Source organism: Equus asinus, chromosome 2 (assembly GCF_041296235.1).
Source record: "Equus asinus isolate D_3611 breed Donkey chromosome 2, EquAss-T2T_v2, whole genome shotgun sequence".
NCBI classification, from domain to species: domain Eukaryota; kingdom Metazoa; phylum Chordata; class Mammalia; order Perissodactyla; family Equidae; genus Equus; species Equus asinus.
The window spans coordinates 168480447-168494391 of NC_091791.1; the positions used below are offsets into that span (position 1 = coordinate 168480447).

General features: G+C 49.5%; 1 protein-coding gene across 6 annotated transcripts; it reads right to left on the bottom strand.

Moving 5' to 3' along the window:
• Positions 1-6725: 6725 nt before the first annotated feature.
• Positions 6726-13097, bottom strand: SLC22A17 (solute carrier family 22 member 17). 6 transcript variants are annotated; one of them, XR_011501510.1, is made up of 10 exons: positions 12811-13082; positions 12115-12624; positions 11918-12021; positions 9671-9825; positions 8910-9075; positions 8578-8723; positions 8307-8412; positions 7808-8147; positions 7509-7620; positions 6726-7358 (listed from the first exon to the last, which is right to left on the bottom strand). XR_011501510.1 is itself a non-coding variant. In XM_070504063.1 (10 exons), exons 2-10 carry the CDS (start codon positions 12520-12522, stop codon positions 7070-7072), a joined length of 1704 nt encoding a protein of 567 aa, XP_070360164.1. In that variant the 5' UTR covers positions 12523-12624; positions 12811-13097; the 3' UTR covers positions 6726-7069. The 6 variants fall into 6 exon arrangements, 4 of the variants coding, with proteins under 4 accessions (XP_070360164.1, XP_070360165.1, XP_070360163.1 ...); XR_011501511.1 differs by having other exon boundaries at positions 12115-12621; positions 12811-13061; XM_070504063.1 differs by having other exon boundaries at positions 7930-8147; positions 12811-13097.
• Positions 13098-13945: the final 848 nt, after the last annotated feature.

Sequence of the window (13945 nt, forward strand, 5' to 3'; positions counted from 1 at the left end):
CGTTTTGTTTATCCATTCATCAATTGATATGCATCTGAGTTGTTTCTGTTTTTTGACTATTGGGAATAGTGCTGCTGCAAACACCTGTGTACAAGTTTTTGTGTGAACGTAAACCTCTCGGGTATATGCCTAGGAGTAGAGTTGCTAGGTCATAAGGTAACTATGTTTAAACTTTTGAGGAACTTCCAGGGTGTTTAACAAAGCAGGTGCATCATTTTCTATTTCCACCAGCAGTGTATGAGGGTTCTAATTTTCCACATCCATACCAGACTTGTTATTGTCCATCTTTTTGATTATAGCCATCCTAGTGGTTGTGGAGTGGTATCTCCTGTTTGTGATTTGCCTTTCCCTAATGACGTACTAAGCATCTTTTCATGTGCTTACTGGCCATTTGTATATCCTCTTTGAAAAAATGTCTATTCAGATCCTTTGCCCATTTTTTAATTGGGTTATTTATCTTTTTATTGTTGATTTATCGTTGAGCTGTAAGAGTTCTTTAAATATTTTGAATACTAGACTGTTATCAGATATGTATGATTTGCAAATATTATCTCCTATTTTGTGGGTGGTTTTTTTTACTTTCTTGATAGTGTCCTTTTAAGCACAAAAGTCACAGAGGTTTACGCCTCTGTTTTCTCCTAAGAATTGTATAGTTTTAGCTCTTATTTAAGCCTTTGATCCATTTCAAATTAATTTTTGTATATGGTGCGAGGTAAGGTTCCAACTGCGTTCTTTTTCTTCTGCGTGCAGATTTGTCGCAGAACCATTTGTTAAAAAGGCTATTCTGGGGCTGGCCCCATGGCCGAGTGGTTAAGCTGGCGTGCTCCGCTTTGGAGGCCCAGGGTTTCGCCAGTTCGAATCCTGGGTGTGGATATGGCACCGCTTGGCAAGCCATGCTGTGGTAGACGTCCCACATATAAAGTAGAGGAAGATGGGCACGGATGTTGGCTCAGGGCCAGTCTTCCTCAGCAAAAAGAGGAGGATTGGCAGCAGATATTAGCTCAGGGCTAATCTTCCTCAAAAAAAAAAAAATATATATATATATATACAACTATGTACCGGGGGGCTTTGGGGAGAAAAAGGAAAAATAAAATCTTAAAAAAAAAAAAGACTATTCTTTCCACATTGGATGGTCTTGGCACTCTTGTTGAAAATCAGTTGACCATAAATGTGAGGGTTTATTTCTGGGGTCTCAGTTCTATTCCATTGATCTGTATGTCTGTCCTCCTGCCAGTACCACACTGTCTTCATTACTGTAGCTTTGTCATAAGTTTTGAATGTGGAAGTGTGAGTCCTCCGATTTTGCTCTTTTTCAAGATTGTTTAGCTATTCTGGGTCTTTTATACTTCCAGGATGAATTTTAGAATCAGCTTGTCAGTTTCTGTAAGAAAGCTACAATTACTTTGACTCCGTGGATCAATTTGGGGAGGATTGCCATCTTAACGATATTAAGTCTTCCAATCCATGAACACAGAGTGTCTTTCCATTTGTTTAGGTTGTCTTTAATTTCTTTCAACAACGTTTTGTAATTTTCAGTGTATAAGTCTTGTACTTCTTTTATTAAATTTAATCCTAAGTATTTTGGTTTTTGCTATCTTAAATGGAATTGTTAATTTTGTTTTCAGGTTATTGATTGCTATTGTATAGAAATACAGTTGATTTTGTATGTTAATCTTGTATCTTGCAAGTACAATTGTAAGTTTAGCAGCCTTGCTGAACTTGTTTATTTAGTTCTAATGGTTTTTGTGGATTCCTTAGGATTCTGTATATACAAGATCATGTCATCTGCAAACTTAGAGTTTTACATTGTCCTTCCCATTCCGAGTGCCTTTTATTTAATTTTCTTGCCTCATTTCCCTGGCTGGACCCTCGAGTACAATGTTGAATAGAAGTGGTGAGGGCAGACATCCTTGTCTCGTTCCTGAGCTTAGGGGGAAAGCTTTCAGTCTTGCACTGATAAATGTGATCTCAGCAGTGGGGGTTTTTCATAGATGCCCTTTATTCCATGGATATTTAAAATAAACACTTGTGTTCTCCATGTACACCATGTTCTGTCAGGCCTCTAGGCTTCGCACTACTTCTTCCTCCTTTCTGTCCCTGGCAAATTCAAGACGACTACTTTAAGCTTCAATCCAAATATCTGAGAGGCTTTCCTTGACTGCCTCCCATGGAGTATATCCTTCCCTTCTCAGAGCTGCTACAGCACTTTTCACATGTCTCTGCATTTTCCATACAAGGATTGTCATTATTTGTCTCTCAGTTTTCTGAGCTTTTGCAGGCAAGGACCATGTCCCACCCCCCAGACATGAGGCAGCACCAGACGGTGGATAATCAGTGAAAATTGGTTGCATGGTGGCCAGGCTAGGTTGACTGAATGAGAGGAACAGGAGTCGCCTTCATGTTACTTCATGTAACTTTTCAAGGTGAGAAATGTACCCCATATACCCTTTTAACTTCCCTTCAGTAATCCTTTACAGCTCTTAGTTGTGAATCCAACTAAAATATTGCTAAAATCTGTTCAGGTTTTAATCAGTACCATCTCTCCAAGGAAAGTAGTCGTTTCCTTATTTGTTTGAAAACTGTGTCCAAGTTCTTAGAGTATCTTCTAAACTTAATATTACAAGGTAAGTAATACTTTCTTTCATTTTCTATCTGCTATGCAGTAAGAAGATTGCAGGCTCTCAGTTCTCAAGATCTGGCTACTCTAGTTATTTACCTGTCACATAACCTTGAGTAAGTTACCTCTCAAGCCTCAGTATCCCCATCTATAAAAGCCTTAAAAATAACTTTCATGGAGTTATTGATGAGGATCCAATGAGATCATGTGGTTGGTGACTTTTAGAGCAACTGACAAGATGCCAGTTGTTTTAGCTACACACATTGACCTTTTCCATCTGGACTATGAATCACTTGGGGATGAGGGACTGTGTCTTCCCTTGTGCTTTGTTGATGATTCTTGAATACTCCTGGGTTTTTTTTGCCTTCACCTCTTCGGTTGAAGTCAGAGAATCTTCCTCTCTAGCACTTGCCCTCCTACCAGAGCTGTTCTAGCTTTCTGAGTGCTTTAGCTTTCCTTTCCTAGACCTTTTCCCAGTGGTGTACAAAGAATGGGTTCATTGAAATGTCCCTTTGACACCATTCCTCACAGTGTGTATTGGACAGTGTCATTAGCATGTAAATAACTCCTTGGCTTTACATGGGCTCTACCAAAAAGTACAAGTGCTTATTTACCATCCTTCTGGTTTGCACAGAATCTCCAGAGACAGCTGTGAGTATGATCTGTTTTATTGTTGGCTAACTAAAACTAAACAGTCAACATTGGAGTCAGTTAAAACTCCACAGACATTATTCTACAGAATGTGTGCTACAGAGTGTATAACTGAAGGAACGTGGTGGAGTAGAAGGAGCAGCCAGAAACCCTGGGTTTGCGTCCTGGCTCTGCCACTTGATGGCAGATCTCTCAATTTCTTTTTTTTTTTTATTGAGGTCACATTGGTTTATAACCTTACATGAATTTCAGGTGTGCATCGTCACATTTTGACTTCTGTATAGACTGCATCACATTCACCCCCCAAACACTAGTTGCCATCCGTCACTGTATGTATGTGCTCCTTTACCCGTTTTGTCCTCCCACCACCCCCATCCTCTCTGGTAACCACCAATCTATTCTCCTCATATGTGTGTTTGTGTTTTGTTTATCTTCCACATGTGAGTGAAATCATACAGTATTTGTCTTTCTCCACCTGACTTGTTTTGCTTAGCATAACACCCTCAAGGTCCATCCATGTTGTCAGGAATGGCAGGATTTCATCTTTTTTATGGCTGAGTAGTAGTCTATTGTATATGGATACCACATTTTATCCATTCATCCGTTGATGGGCACTTAGGTTGTTTCCATATCTTGGCTATTGTAAATAATGCTGCAGTGAACATATGGGTTCATGTATCTTTTTGAATTAGAGTTTTCGTGTTCTTTGGATAAATACCCAGAAGTGGGATAGCTGGGTCATATGGTATTTCTATTTTTAATTTTTTGAGGAATCTCTGTACTGTTTTCCATAGTGGCTTCACCAATTTACATTCCCACCAGCAGTGTACAAGGGTTCCTTTTTCTCCACATCCTCTCCAACATTTATTTCCTGTCTTTTTAATAATAACCATTCTGATGGGTGTGAAGTGATATGTCATTGTAGTTTTGATTTGCATTTCTGTAATAATTAGTAATGTGGAACATCTTTTCATGTGCCTATTGGCCATTGTTTATCTTCCTTGGGAAAATGTCTGTTCATGTCCTCTGCCTGTTTTTTGATTGGGTTGTTTGTTTTTTTTGTTGTTGAGTTGTGTGAGTTCTTCATATATTTTAGATATTAACCCCTTATCGAATATAGGACTTGCAGATATTTTCTCCCAGTTGGTAGGTTGTCTTTTCATTTTGCTGATGGTTTTGTTTGCTGTGCAGGAGGTTTTAGGTTTGATGTAGTCCGGTTTGTTTATTTTTTCCTTTGCTTCCCTTGCCTGGGGAGACATGATATTCATAAATATACTGCTAAGACTGATGTCAGAGAGCATACTGCCTGTGTTTTCTTCTAGAAGTTTTAGGTTTCAGGTCTTGAATTCAAGTCTTTAATCCATTTTGAGTTAATTTGTGTGTGTGGTGTAAGATAATGGTCTTTCATTCTTTTGCACATGGCTGTCCGGGTTTCCCAACACCATTTTTTGGAGAGACAGACTTTCATTTCTCCGTTGTGTTTTCTGGCTCCTTTGTCGAAAATTAGCTGTCCCCTCAATTTCTTTTATTTCCATTTCCTCAGTAATTAAATAGGATAAAAATAATACCTATTTCAGGGGGCTGTGAAGTTGAAATGAGAAAGATTCTTAGGAATTCTCCAGTAACATTATGATTATTGTTGAGAGCCCAGTAGCATGGCTTAGTTCTTAGAGCTTTGGGCGTCAGACGTGGACTGGCAGAGGGTAAGGAGATAGGAAGACTGGTGCTACAGGAATCTGTGGGTAATGGACCTGCCTTCTCTGGAAGAGCCTGGCCTCAAGACTTTTTTTTCCTTTTTCTCCCCAAAGTCCCCCAGTACATAGTTGTATATTTTTTGTTGTGGGTCCTTCTAGTTGTGGCATGCGGGACGCTGCCTCAGCGTGGCTTGACGAGCAGTGCCATGTCCGCGCCCAGGATTTGAACCAACGAAACACTGGGCTGCCTGCAGCGGAGCGCGCGAACTTAACCACTCGGCCACGGGGCCAGCCCCAAGACTTTGATTTCCCTAAGAATCCCTCTCTCCAGGACCACCTCACCCTTTCCTACCTCCAGGCCTCTGCTCTCCCGATGTCCTTTGAGTTGAGAGCGCTGTACCTGTGTCCTAGGACCTTGCTTGGGGGCTTCCAGCCTCTCTCAGAGAGGTCTTATGTCCTGGATGCAGCCTTTTGGTGCTCCAAACCACCGACCTCTCTTCTTCCTCAATATTGCTAGTGTTAGATGGATTTTAAGCTTTTTGAAGGATGGCCTGTGCCCTAAATATCCAGGATGGTGCTGGTCTGTAAATTGGACACAGTAAACATCAGCTGAAAGAATGAACAAATATTAACAACTTTTTGAAGATCTATCGTGTCAGGCTTTGGTGCTTCAAAGTTGAGTAAGACAAAATTCCTGCTCTTAAGGAGCTTACCATCTAGTGGGGAGTTTAAGAGGTACTTACGATACATTATCTTGTTTAATCCTCATAGCAACCGTTGAAGGAAGCTGAAGGTTAAGAAATTTGCACAAAGTGGTAAAGCCAAGCCAGAGCTATTCTGAGAGGCAGGCCCTGGCACTGAGGTGGAAGTCCTAGTCCCCTGCTGCCACCTCCCGGGGTGCCTAGAGACTCACTCCTCGCTTCCAAGGCTAGTGCTCAAAGATGGGAAGGAGTTGAAAAGGTGGCCACAGTGTGTATCAATGAAGAGCTCCAGTTCCAGGATCTAATCATATCCTAGCTCTGTTTCTCATTAACGGTAACCTTGGGCAAGTTACTGAGTCTCTCTGAGCGTCAGTTTTCTCATCTGTAAAAGAAGAGCACTGTAGTGGGTGTCCATTGCTTTTACCTGCACAACATCCAGTCTAACTTCTGCTCACAGCACTCGGGTGGTGGTCTCCCTCTCCCCAGTTGTCAGTTATACGGGTGAGGGTGGCGTGTTACTCAAGCTAGCCAGTCACTTGCTCTCTGGAAATGAATCTTCAGTGGGGTGACCCAAAGATTGAATCCCACTGGAGTTATTCAACCAGGTGAAGCCTGGACAAAAATATTACTGGTTCCTACTCCCTGGACTAGGGGCCTCTCTGGTTCCTGATCTTTTATGACTAGTTCTGCTTTTCTCTCCATTCAGTGAGCCCCCCACCACAACCTGCCCCATCATATCCCTCTAACAAATTCCGTTTTTGCTTAAGTTCATTAGAGTCATTTTCTATTGTCTGCAACAACAAAAAACTTTAATTGATCCAAACACCTACCTTGCAGTCTTGTAAGGATTAATGGTTAAATGGAGTTTGTGAGGTGCCTAGCCAGTCCTAACAGCATAGCGAGCAGTCAGGAAGGGGTGGTAATTGGAAGTTAACACGCAGTGGGAGATGGGGGGGCAGGGCACAGGGACGGGGAGGGAGATAGTTATTGGTTTTGGTTCCACTGAGAAAAACCTTCCCCCAAGAGACAGAAGTACAACAGAAGGGAGGGAAGTCCAGGCTATGGTATGCTCATTTATTCAAAATGTCTTTATTGAAACAGAATGATAGAGCAAGAAAGAATGAGGTCTGGGAGGATGTCTTTGGGCACAGGATGGAGCCCAGACCTAGTGGTTACAATGTGGAGCTCTCTCCCTGTCCCCTGACTCTTGCCAAGGACATGAACACAAAGCAGTAGGGAGGAGATGGGGGTGGGGACAGTCCTCTGAGCTCTCCTTGATGGCTGGCATGAGGTGTCTCTGAGCCTTCTGAGCAGCCCTGCCTTCCCCAGTCCTCCTGATCTCCTTGCCAGGGCCTTATGCCACCTTTCTGTACAGGCCAGCCTCCTGCCAGGTGCTCAGAGGCCACTCAGAGGGCAGGGTTGGGGGTAGCAAGCAGCGGGACGTGGTCACAGCGGTTAGGGGGTGGCTGCCGCAGCAGAGAAGGCCGGCGGCACAGCTCTCCATCCCGGAGCACCTCGGGCAGGAGCTTGCGCTTGGTCTCCGGCAGAAGCATGATGCTGAGGATGCAGAGGAGGGCACAGGCTGCCAGCACCACATGCTGCAGGAAGGCTCCGTGGCCCATGTGGAGACGCTGGGCTGGGCCACTCAGTCCTCCAAGTGCCCCTAGTGCCATGATCAGGCCCAGGCCTCTGCCCCTGGGGGAGATGTAGGAGGCACTCAGCCTTGAGCTGTGGGCCTCACCCCACACCTTCTCCAGCAGCCTTCCCTCCTTTATCCCTCAGGCCTTGTCCTCAGCAGAAGGCCTGGAGGCCTGGCCTTGCCCCTGGCAGCACCCCTGCTCTCACCGGACAGTGGTAGGGATGACTTCAGCAGCAAGGAGGGTGCTAAGGATGCCGGCAGCTTGGGAGGAGAAGAGGCCGAGAACAGAGAAAGTGGTGATGGCGGCCTCATTCAGATCTGGAGGACCAAGAGGGAGGATGTGAATGGAGGTGGGGAGATCATGCTTGGCCTAGTCCCTGGCGTCATCCCCTTGCCTCTCTGATCTTAAGGCTCTAACGGGTGGGCTCTGGGCATTCACTAATTGGTTAGGAGAACAGACAGGGTTGTGTGGCCTGGGGAGGGTTGTGTGGCCAGGGTGAAAGACCTGGGCAGGGTCTGGTCTTGTCTTGGGAGGCCTGTGCCAGGAGCAGTGGCTGGGCCTGTCTGAGGCACCTCTGCTGGGGTTCCTTTGCTGAGCCCACACTGTGGAGAAGGGAGGATGCTCACAATCCCACAGGCCCAGCAGGACCAGGGACGCGATGCCAGTGAGGGTCATTGAGAGAAGCAGGATGCCCCGGCGGCCAAATCGGTCCACGGTGACCCCCAGGAAGACGCAGGCCAGGGCTGCTGTGCCGCTGGCCAGCAGGGAGCACAGGTAGAAGTCCGATGGGCTCCCTCCTCCTCCCACAGGCTGGTAGCAGTGGCGAATGGCATGGGCAATAAAGCTGTGAGAAGGGGTGGGAAAGCAAAGGATAGTGTCTGAATCCCCATCTGCAGCGTTCCACAGCCCTGGCTGCTTCTGCATGGGTCCTCAGACCTTCTTCACCCAGCCAGCCCCCATCCCAGCTACTGGCCTGGCCCTTGGCTCAGACACCCAGGCTCACTTGGTGAAGCCCAGGATAAGCAGATTTTTCCAGATGTTGCGGTAGTTGAGAAGGGAAGCGAAGGAAAAGGAGGATGTTCCAGGGAGAGGGCAGGTGTTCTCCAGGTCTTTGGGAGAGAGAGAGGGGCTGTTAGAAGAAACAGCTGAGAACCCAGAGTCTTCCCACATCGGTGGTTGGGACCCTGGGAGAAGGTGGCACAGCTACAATCATGCAGAGGGCACTGTCATGTGTGCACGTGAGGTTATCACCTGTAGGGACCTCTGTCTCTTACCCTGAAGGGCCTCCTGGGCCTCCTCTCCCAGCATCTGCCCATGGGGCCGGTTCCGCTCAGCCAGGATTCTCAGCACGGATTGGGCCTCCTCAATCTGTCGCTTCACTATTAGCCACCGCGCGGACTCCAGAAACAGACCAGGCCAGCTGGGGATGGGATGGCGGGGTGCACTGTGAGCCCTGACCCAGGGATGGGAAACTCCCATCTCTGAGGGGCTGGGGCTGGGGCAGGCCTGGATGAAGGGAAGTGGAGAAGAGGAGGGGTCTCCAGGCTAGAGATAGGCTGGAGGTAGAGATGGGAATGGCCAGACAACAGGTGGAGGTGATACTGACCCATAAAACAGGAAGAGGATGCAGGGAGCGGTGATCATTCGCTGCAGAAATCGCCAGTCCTTAGAGACAAGGGCCAGGCCCAGGAACAGGAAGTGTCCCCCCACCCCCACCAACTCCCCTGCCAGGGCCACCCGAAGCCTCTGGGTTGGGTCGCACAGCTCCAGGCCTAGAGATACAGCAGGGACAGGGAAGAGAGGCCAGGGAAGAAGAGGCATGGGAGGGAAGAGGAGGGAGGGAGGGAGGAGGACAGAGAGCGAGGTCAGACCCTGCGTGGAGGCTGCAGCCATCACCTCCCACAGACTAACCTCTGAAAGGCAAAGAGTGGAGAGACTGTTTAGTCCTTCTCCTCTCCTGCTCAAACCTGGGAGGGCTCGAGGTTCAGAGTCCCTGGTGGGTGTTCCACATTCCCAGTTTACAGGTCCTTTCACATCAGACCTCTTATTTGATCTTTATATCAACCCTTGTTCAAGGTCACAAGCTAGTCAGGATTTCTTTTTTTAAATAAGGCTCTATTCCCTGACAGCAGTAAGTCCAGGGGAATGAAGGCCTTAAAGATTGCGGGGCGAGAGGGCTGTGGAGAGAAGCAAGATCCCAAGGTCCTTCAAAGGCCTGAGCAGAAAGACAGCTGAGATTCTGGACAGCTGAAATTTGGGGCTGAGGAAGGGACTAAGGGGACCCTAGGGGGCAGTAAGAATGGCCTGGGGATGCAGACAGGCAGGCATGAACCCCAAGAGAAGGACCTCTGGGAGGGTGCCACTCACGCATCAGGTAGACACCAAGGTCAACGCCGGCAAGCAGAAAGCCCAGGAGGAATCGGAGGGCCATGACACCTGTGGAGGAGCCTGCAGCAGCCCCTCCTACTCCACAGGGGCCCACCAGCCCCAAGGTCAGCAGCACGATCCCACGACGGCCAAACCTGGAATAAGGAAGGGCCTCTGGTCATCCAGACTCCCTGAGGGAGGAGTTGCTGGGTGGGCCCCAGCTGCTCACTTCAAAGCTAGAGGTATGAGGATGAGGCCCTGGGAGCAAGTATTGGACTGAGGCTAGAGAGGATGGGAAAGGCGGGGAACATTTCTCATCTAGTTATGATGTCTAGTTGCTGGGCACTGGGGCGTGGCTATGGTTCTGTGGGGGTAGGACCACTGATTCTTGGGAATGGGGCTACTGGTCAGGGATGAGGGCATTTCTGCATGGAAGAGAGACCAACATCAGAGGGGATGAGATATTGCTTAGGGGACTAGGAGCCACTGATCCTTTGGGATAGAGCTATTGGTCAGTGGGGATGGACCTTGTCTTGCTCAGACTGGTCATAGGAGATGGGGTCATTGATATATGGGGTTGGATCTATCAATCTTAGGGGACTGAGTAATTGATTTTGGGGGATGAGGCTATTGTTCCTTGGAGTTGGGGTATGGGTCTATTAATCCATAAGGATGGTCAGTGGGGATGGGGCCACTGGCCAGAAGATGGAGCCACTGATCCATGGGAATGGAGCTATTAATCCATTAATCCACAGGGTAGGACTATTGATCAGTGGGGAGGATCACTAATCTTTGAAGATTGGACAACTGATCTTTGGGGTTGGACCATTGATTTATGGGGTGAGGATCTTAGTCCATGTGGGCTATTGGTCAGTGGGGTTGAATCTATTAATCCATGGGGATAATCAGTAGGAATGGGGTCACAGACCAGGAGAGATGAGACTATTGGTCAGTGATGAAGGTCACTGACTATGAATGGGGACAAGGCTACTGATCCTTGGATGCCAGGCTATTGATCTTTGGGGATAAGACCACTGATATATAGGGATAAAAACTGGGGTCACTGGTCATTGGGAAGGGGGCACTGATCCCTGAGAGTGAAGCTACTGACCCAATGGAGTTGGGTTGTTTTTCCATGAGGATGAGCTTATTGGTTAATGAGGCTAAGGTTCCTGAATTTAGGGGACTGAATTATTGGTCTTTGGGGATGAGGCTATTATTCCATAGGAATGATGCTACTGTTTGGTGGAAATGAGGCTATTGATGCATGAGGATGGGCTATTGACCTGTGGATTTAGAATCAGTTGCCCACAGGGGTGTGTGACTACTGGGTGTGAGGATAGGTATTGATTTCAAGGAACTGGATTATTGAATGTTGGGTTGCCTTTGATCCATGGGAGTTGAGCTATTAAGCCATTTGGATGGGACTGTAGATCAGTGGAGATGAGTCCAATAATCCATGGGGATGGTCAGTGGAGATGGAGCACCTGGTCAGATGGTGTCGAGACTCAGAGGAGATGGGAGTTTTGATCCCTGGGGAGAGCTACTGGTTGGTGAGGATGGACCGTTGATCTTTGAGGTGAGGCCACTGATTCATGGAAGTGGGGCTTTTGATCTGACAGGATCTGAGAGCACTGAAGATCCATGAGGATGGGACTATTAATCTCTAGGAGGGTGCTGTTGTGGTCATTGATCCATGCAGGTTGGACTGTTGACCCATGAGGGCGGAATCATTTGTCTGTAGAGTTAAACCATTGGTCAGTGGGAGTGGGACTGTGATATTTACGAATTAACATAATGATCTTTAGGAATCAGGCCACTGAGATGGAGCTAAGGGTCCATGTGGATGGGGCTATTAGTGGGGATGAGTCTGTTAATCTATGAAGATGGTGAGGGAGGTGGTTAGTGGTGATAGGGACAATAAAGGAGGAGTTAGAACTTTTGATCTGTGGAGACAGGGTTTTTGGTCAGCAGGAGTGGGGCTACTGTCTTTGGAGATGAGGCCCTTGATCATGTATATGGGGGTGGAGTTACTCCCCTGCACAGAAGAGGTTTGGAAGGAGTATTTCCTGATGGGGAGTGAAGTTGAGATGGAGGTGGGGCTGCATATCACTGAACAGAAGAAGTCCAGAGAAGATTGCAGAGTCCAGCGAATCCTCTTCTGCCTCTTGCAAACGCCAGCTGCCTGGGCTAGACTCCTTAGCACCCCCTCCTCTCTATTCGCCCTGTCCCCACGGCAGCCCTCACCTGTCTGCCGGGTAGCCCAGGAATAGGTAGCCGGAGGCAAAGCCCAAGATGAAGAGGATCTGCTCCAGGATCACCTGCCAGCCCAGGTCACACACCAGATCCCACTGGGGATGTGAGAGGGATGGAGTGGGTGTGAGGCCCGGCGCTCGTAGCTCTTGGCCCGCCCCCAGACCCGCGGCCCCACTAGGCCGCCTCACCTGGCCGATGGCGTTGGTGGTGAGCACGGGCAGGCCGTTATAGTCCCAGTCCTTGAGGCAATGGTTGAAGTCCGGCGGGGCGAAGCCGCTGCACGAGGGGTCTGTACTGGTGGCGACGCGGCTGGCGGCGCTGGCTGCTAGGGCCGCGCTGGCGACGCTGACGCCGCTGGCGTTGGGGGGCTGCTCCCAGCCAGAGGCATTGGGGGCAAAGCCCCCGTAGTGGCAGTGCAGTGGGGGCGCCAGCGTGAAGATGGGGTCCGAGGCCATGCCCAGCGCCACGAAGAGCACAGGCAGGCAGCAGAGGCCGAGCTGCAGCTGCTGGCCGCCGCCCAGCGCCCCAACCTGGGCGAGCAGCGCCTCAAAGCTGAGGGGGCCGGGGGGCACGGCCAGCGACAGGCTGCTGCCCATCCCGTCGCCGCCCGCGTCGCCCTCCCCCTCCCGCTCGCGTTCGCGCTCCCGCTCACCCTGCAGCTGCTCCGTGGGCACCGCATCTCCGAGGGTCCCGACCTGCTGTGGGGGTGGGGGTGGGGGTGGCAGGAGATGGTTGAAGCGGAGAAAACCGCAAAGCGAGGCAAGAGGGCGGGCGCGAGCGCGGGGAAGGCAGTCACCGGCGCGGATACGCGGGAGGAGAGGGCCAGGCGCTTGGCGTGGGTGCGGGGAGACGATGGCGTAGCCCCCCAGGGCGCCGGCACTTACTCCGTTGGGGCTGGAGGTGATCTCTACGGTGCTGTCGACTTTGCTGCCGCCCCCGCCATTGGGCTCGGGGGTCCCGGTGGCCACCCGGGGAGCCAGCTTGCCGACCGCAGGGGCCCCGCCGGCCCGCACCGAAAGGATGCGCTGTCCTCTGGCCCAGTGGCGCGCCCAGTGCCAGATACAGAGGCCGGAGAGACCCCGCTTCGCAGCTCTGCAGCCAGGGGCGCCTCCTTCGTCTCTGCGATCTCTGCGCTGCTTTCCCCTCCCCTTCCTCCAGACTCTCCTCCCCTTCCCACGTCAGCAGAACCTTGGGTCCAGACTCTTCGTCAGAGAGAGGAAGGGGGGCCAGGGCCCAGGCGAGGAGGGGATGGGGCTCTGTCTCTGTTCCCTGGGTCTGCGGGTCATTGCAGTAAAAAGGGGAAAAAAGCTGAAGGATAGTAGCTGGCCCAGGCAGATGCCAGAGAGTCCTTCTTTGCTTCCAATTCTTCTTCTTCATTCGTTCATCCATCCATCCATTCCTTCACTCACCAGTAAAATTTATTAGGCTCTACTATGTGCCTGGCCTTGTGCTAGGCTTTGGGGCTAACAGGATGGACAAGACCCACTTTGGAGGAGCTTACTGGGGAGAGGACATGTATACTAGCAATTACAGTACAGGGAATGCATATGGAGGACCAGGTTGGGCACTGGACTCAGTCCTGGCCTCAGTCCTCAACCAGACCACTTCTCTGGGTTCCACCACCCCCACCCTGGTTGAGTTGCTATCATTTCCCAGCAGCGTTTCGCACTGTTGACCACCTCTTCCTCTAAACACTTTCTCTCTTGGCTCCTCTGCCCCATACTTCCCTGGTTTTCTTTGTCTTGCTCCTCTTTTCTCCATTGCAAGTTCATCCTCCTCTTCCTCACTATCATCCAGTGTCTGCAATCCTCCGAGACTTGGTCCTATGCCCTCCTCTCATCTCATACTGCTCTCCCCACCTTGGATCTCATCAATGCCCATGGCTTCAGTCACCCCTAGTATCAACAATGCAAACCAACCAAAACCTGATTCCCAGATTGACATCTCCAGCTCCCATCTCTCTTCTGAGCCCCAGACCCGTGAAGCCACGTCTTATTTGACCTCCTGTCTTGGATGACT

Coding starts and splice junctions, on each gene's coding strand:
- SLC22A17 (XM_070504062.1), bottom strand. CDS start 12,522: ATGGGCAGCAGCCTGTCGCTGGCCGTGCCCCCCGGCCCCCTCAGCTTT. Junction 8,148..8,306: donor CTTATCCTGGGCTTCACCAA/GTGAGCCTGGGT, acceptor CCCTTCTCACAG/CTTTATTGCCCATGCCATTC. Junction 7,621..7,875: donor GCAAAGGAACCCCAGCAGAG/GTGCCTCAGACA, acceptor TTGGTCCTCCAG/ATCTGAATGAGGCCGCCATC.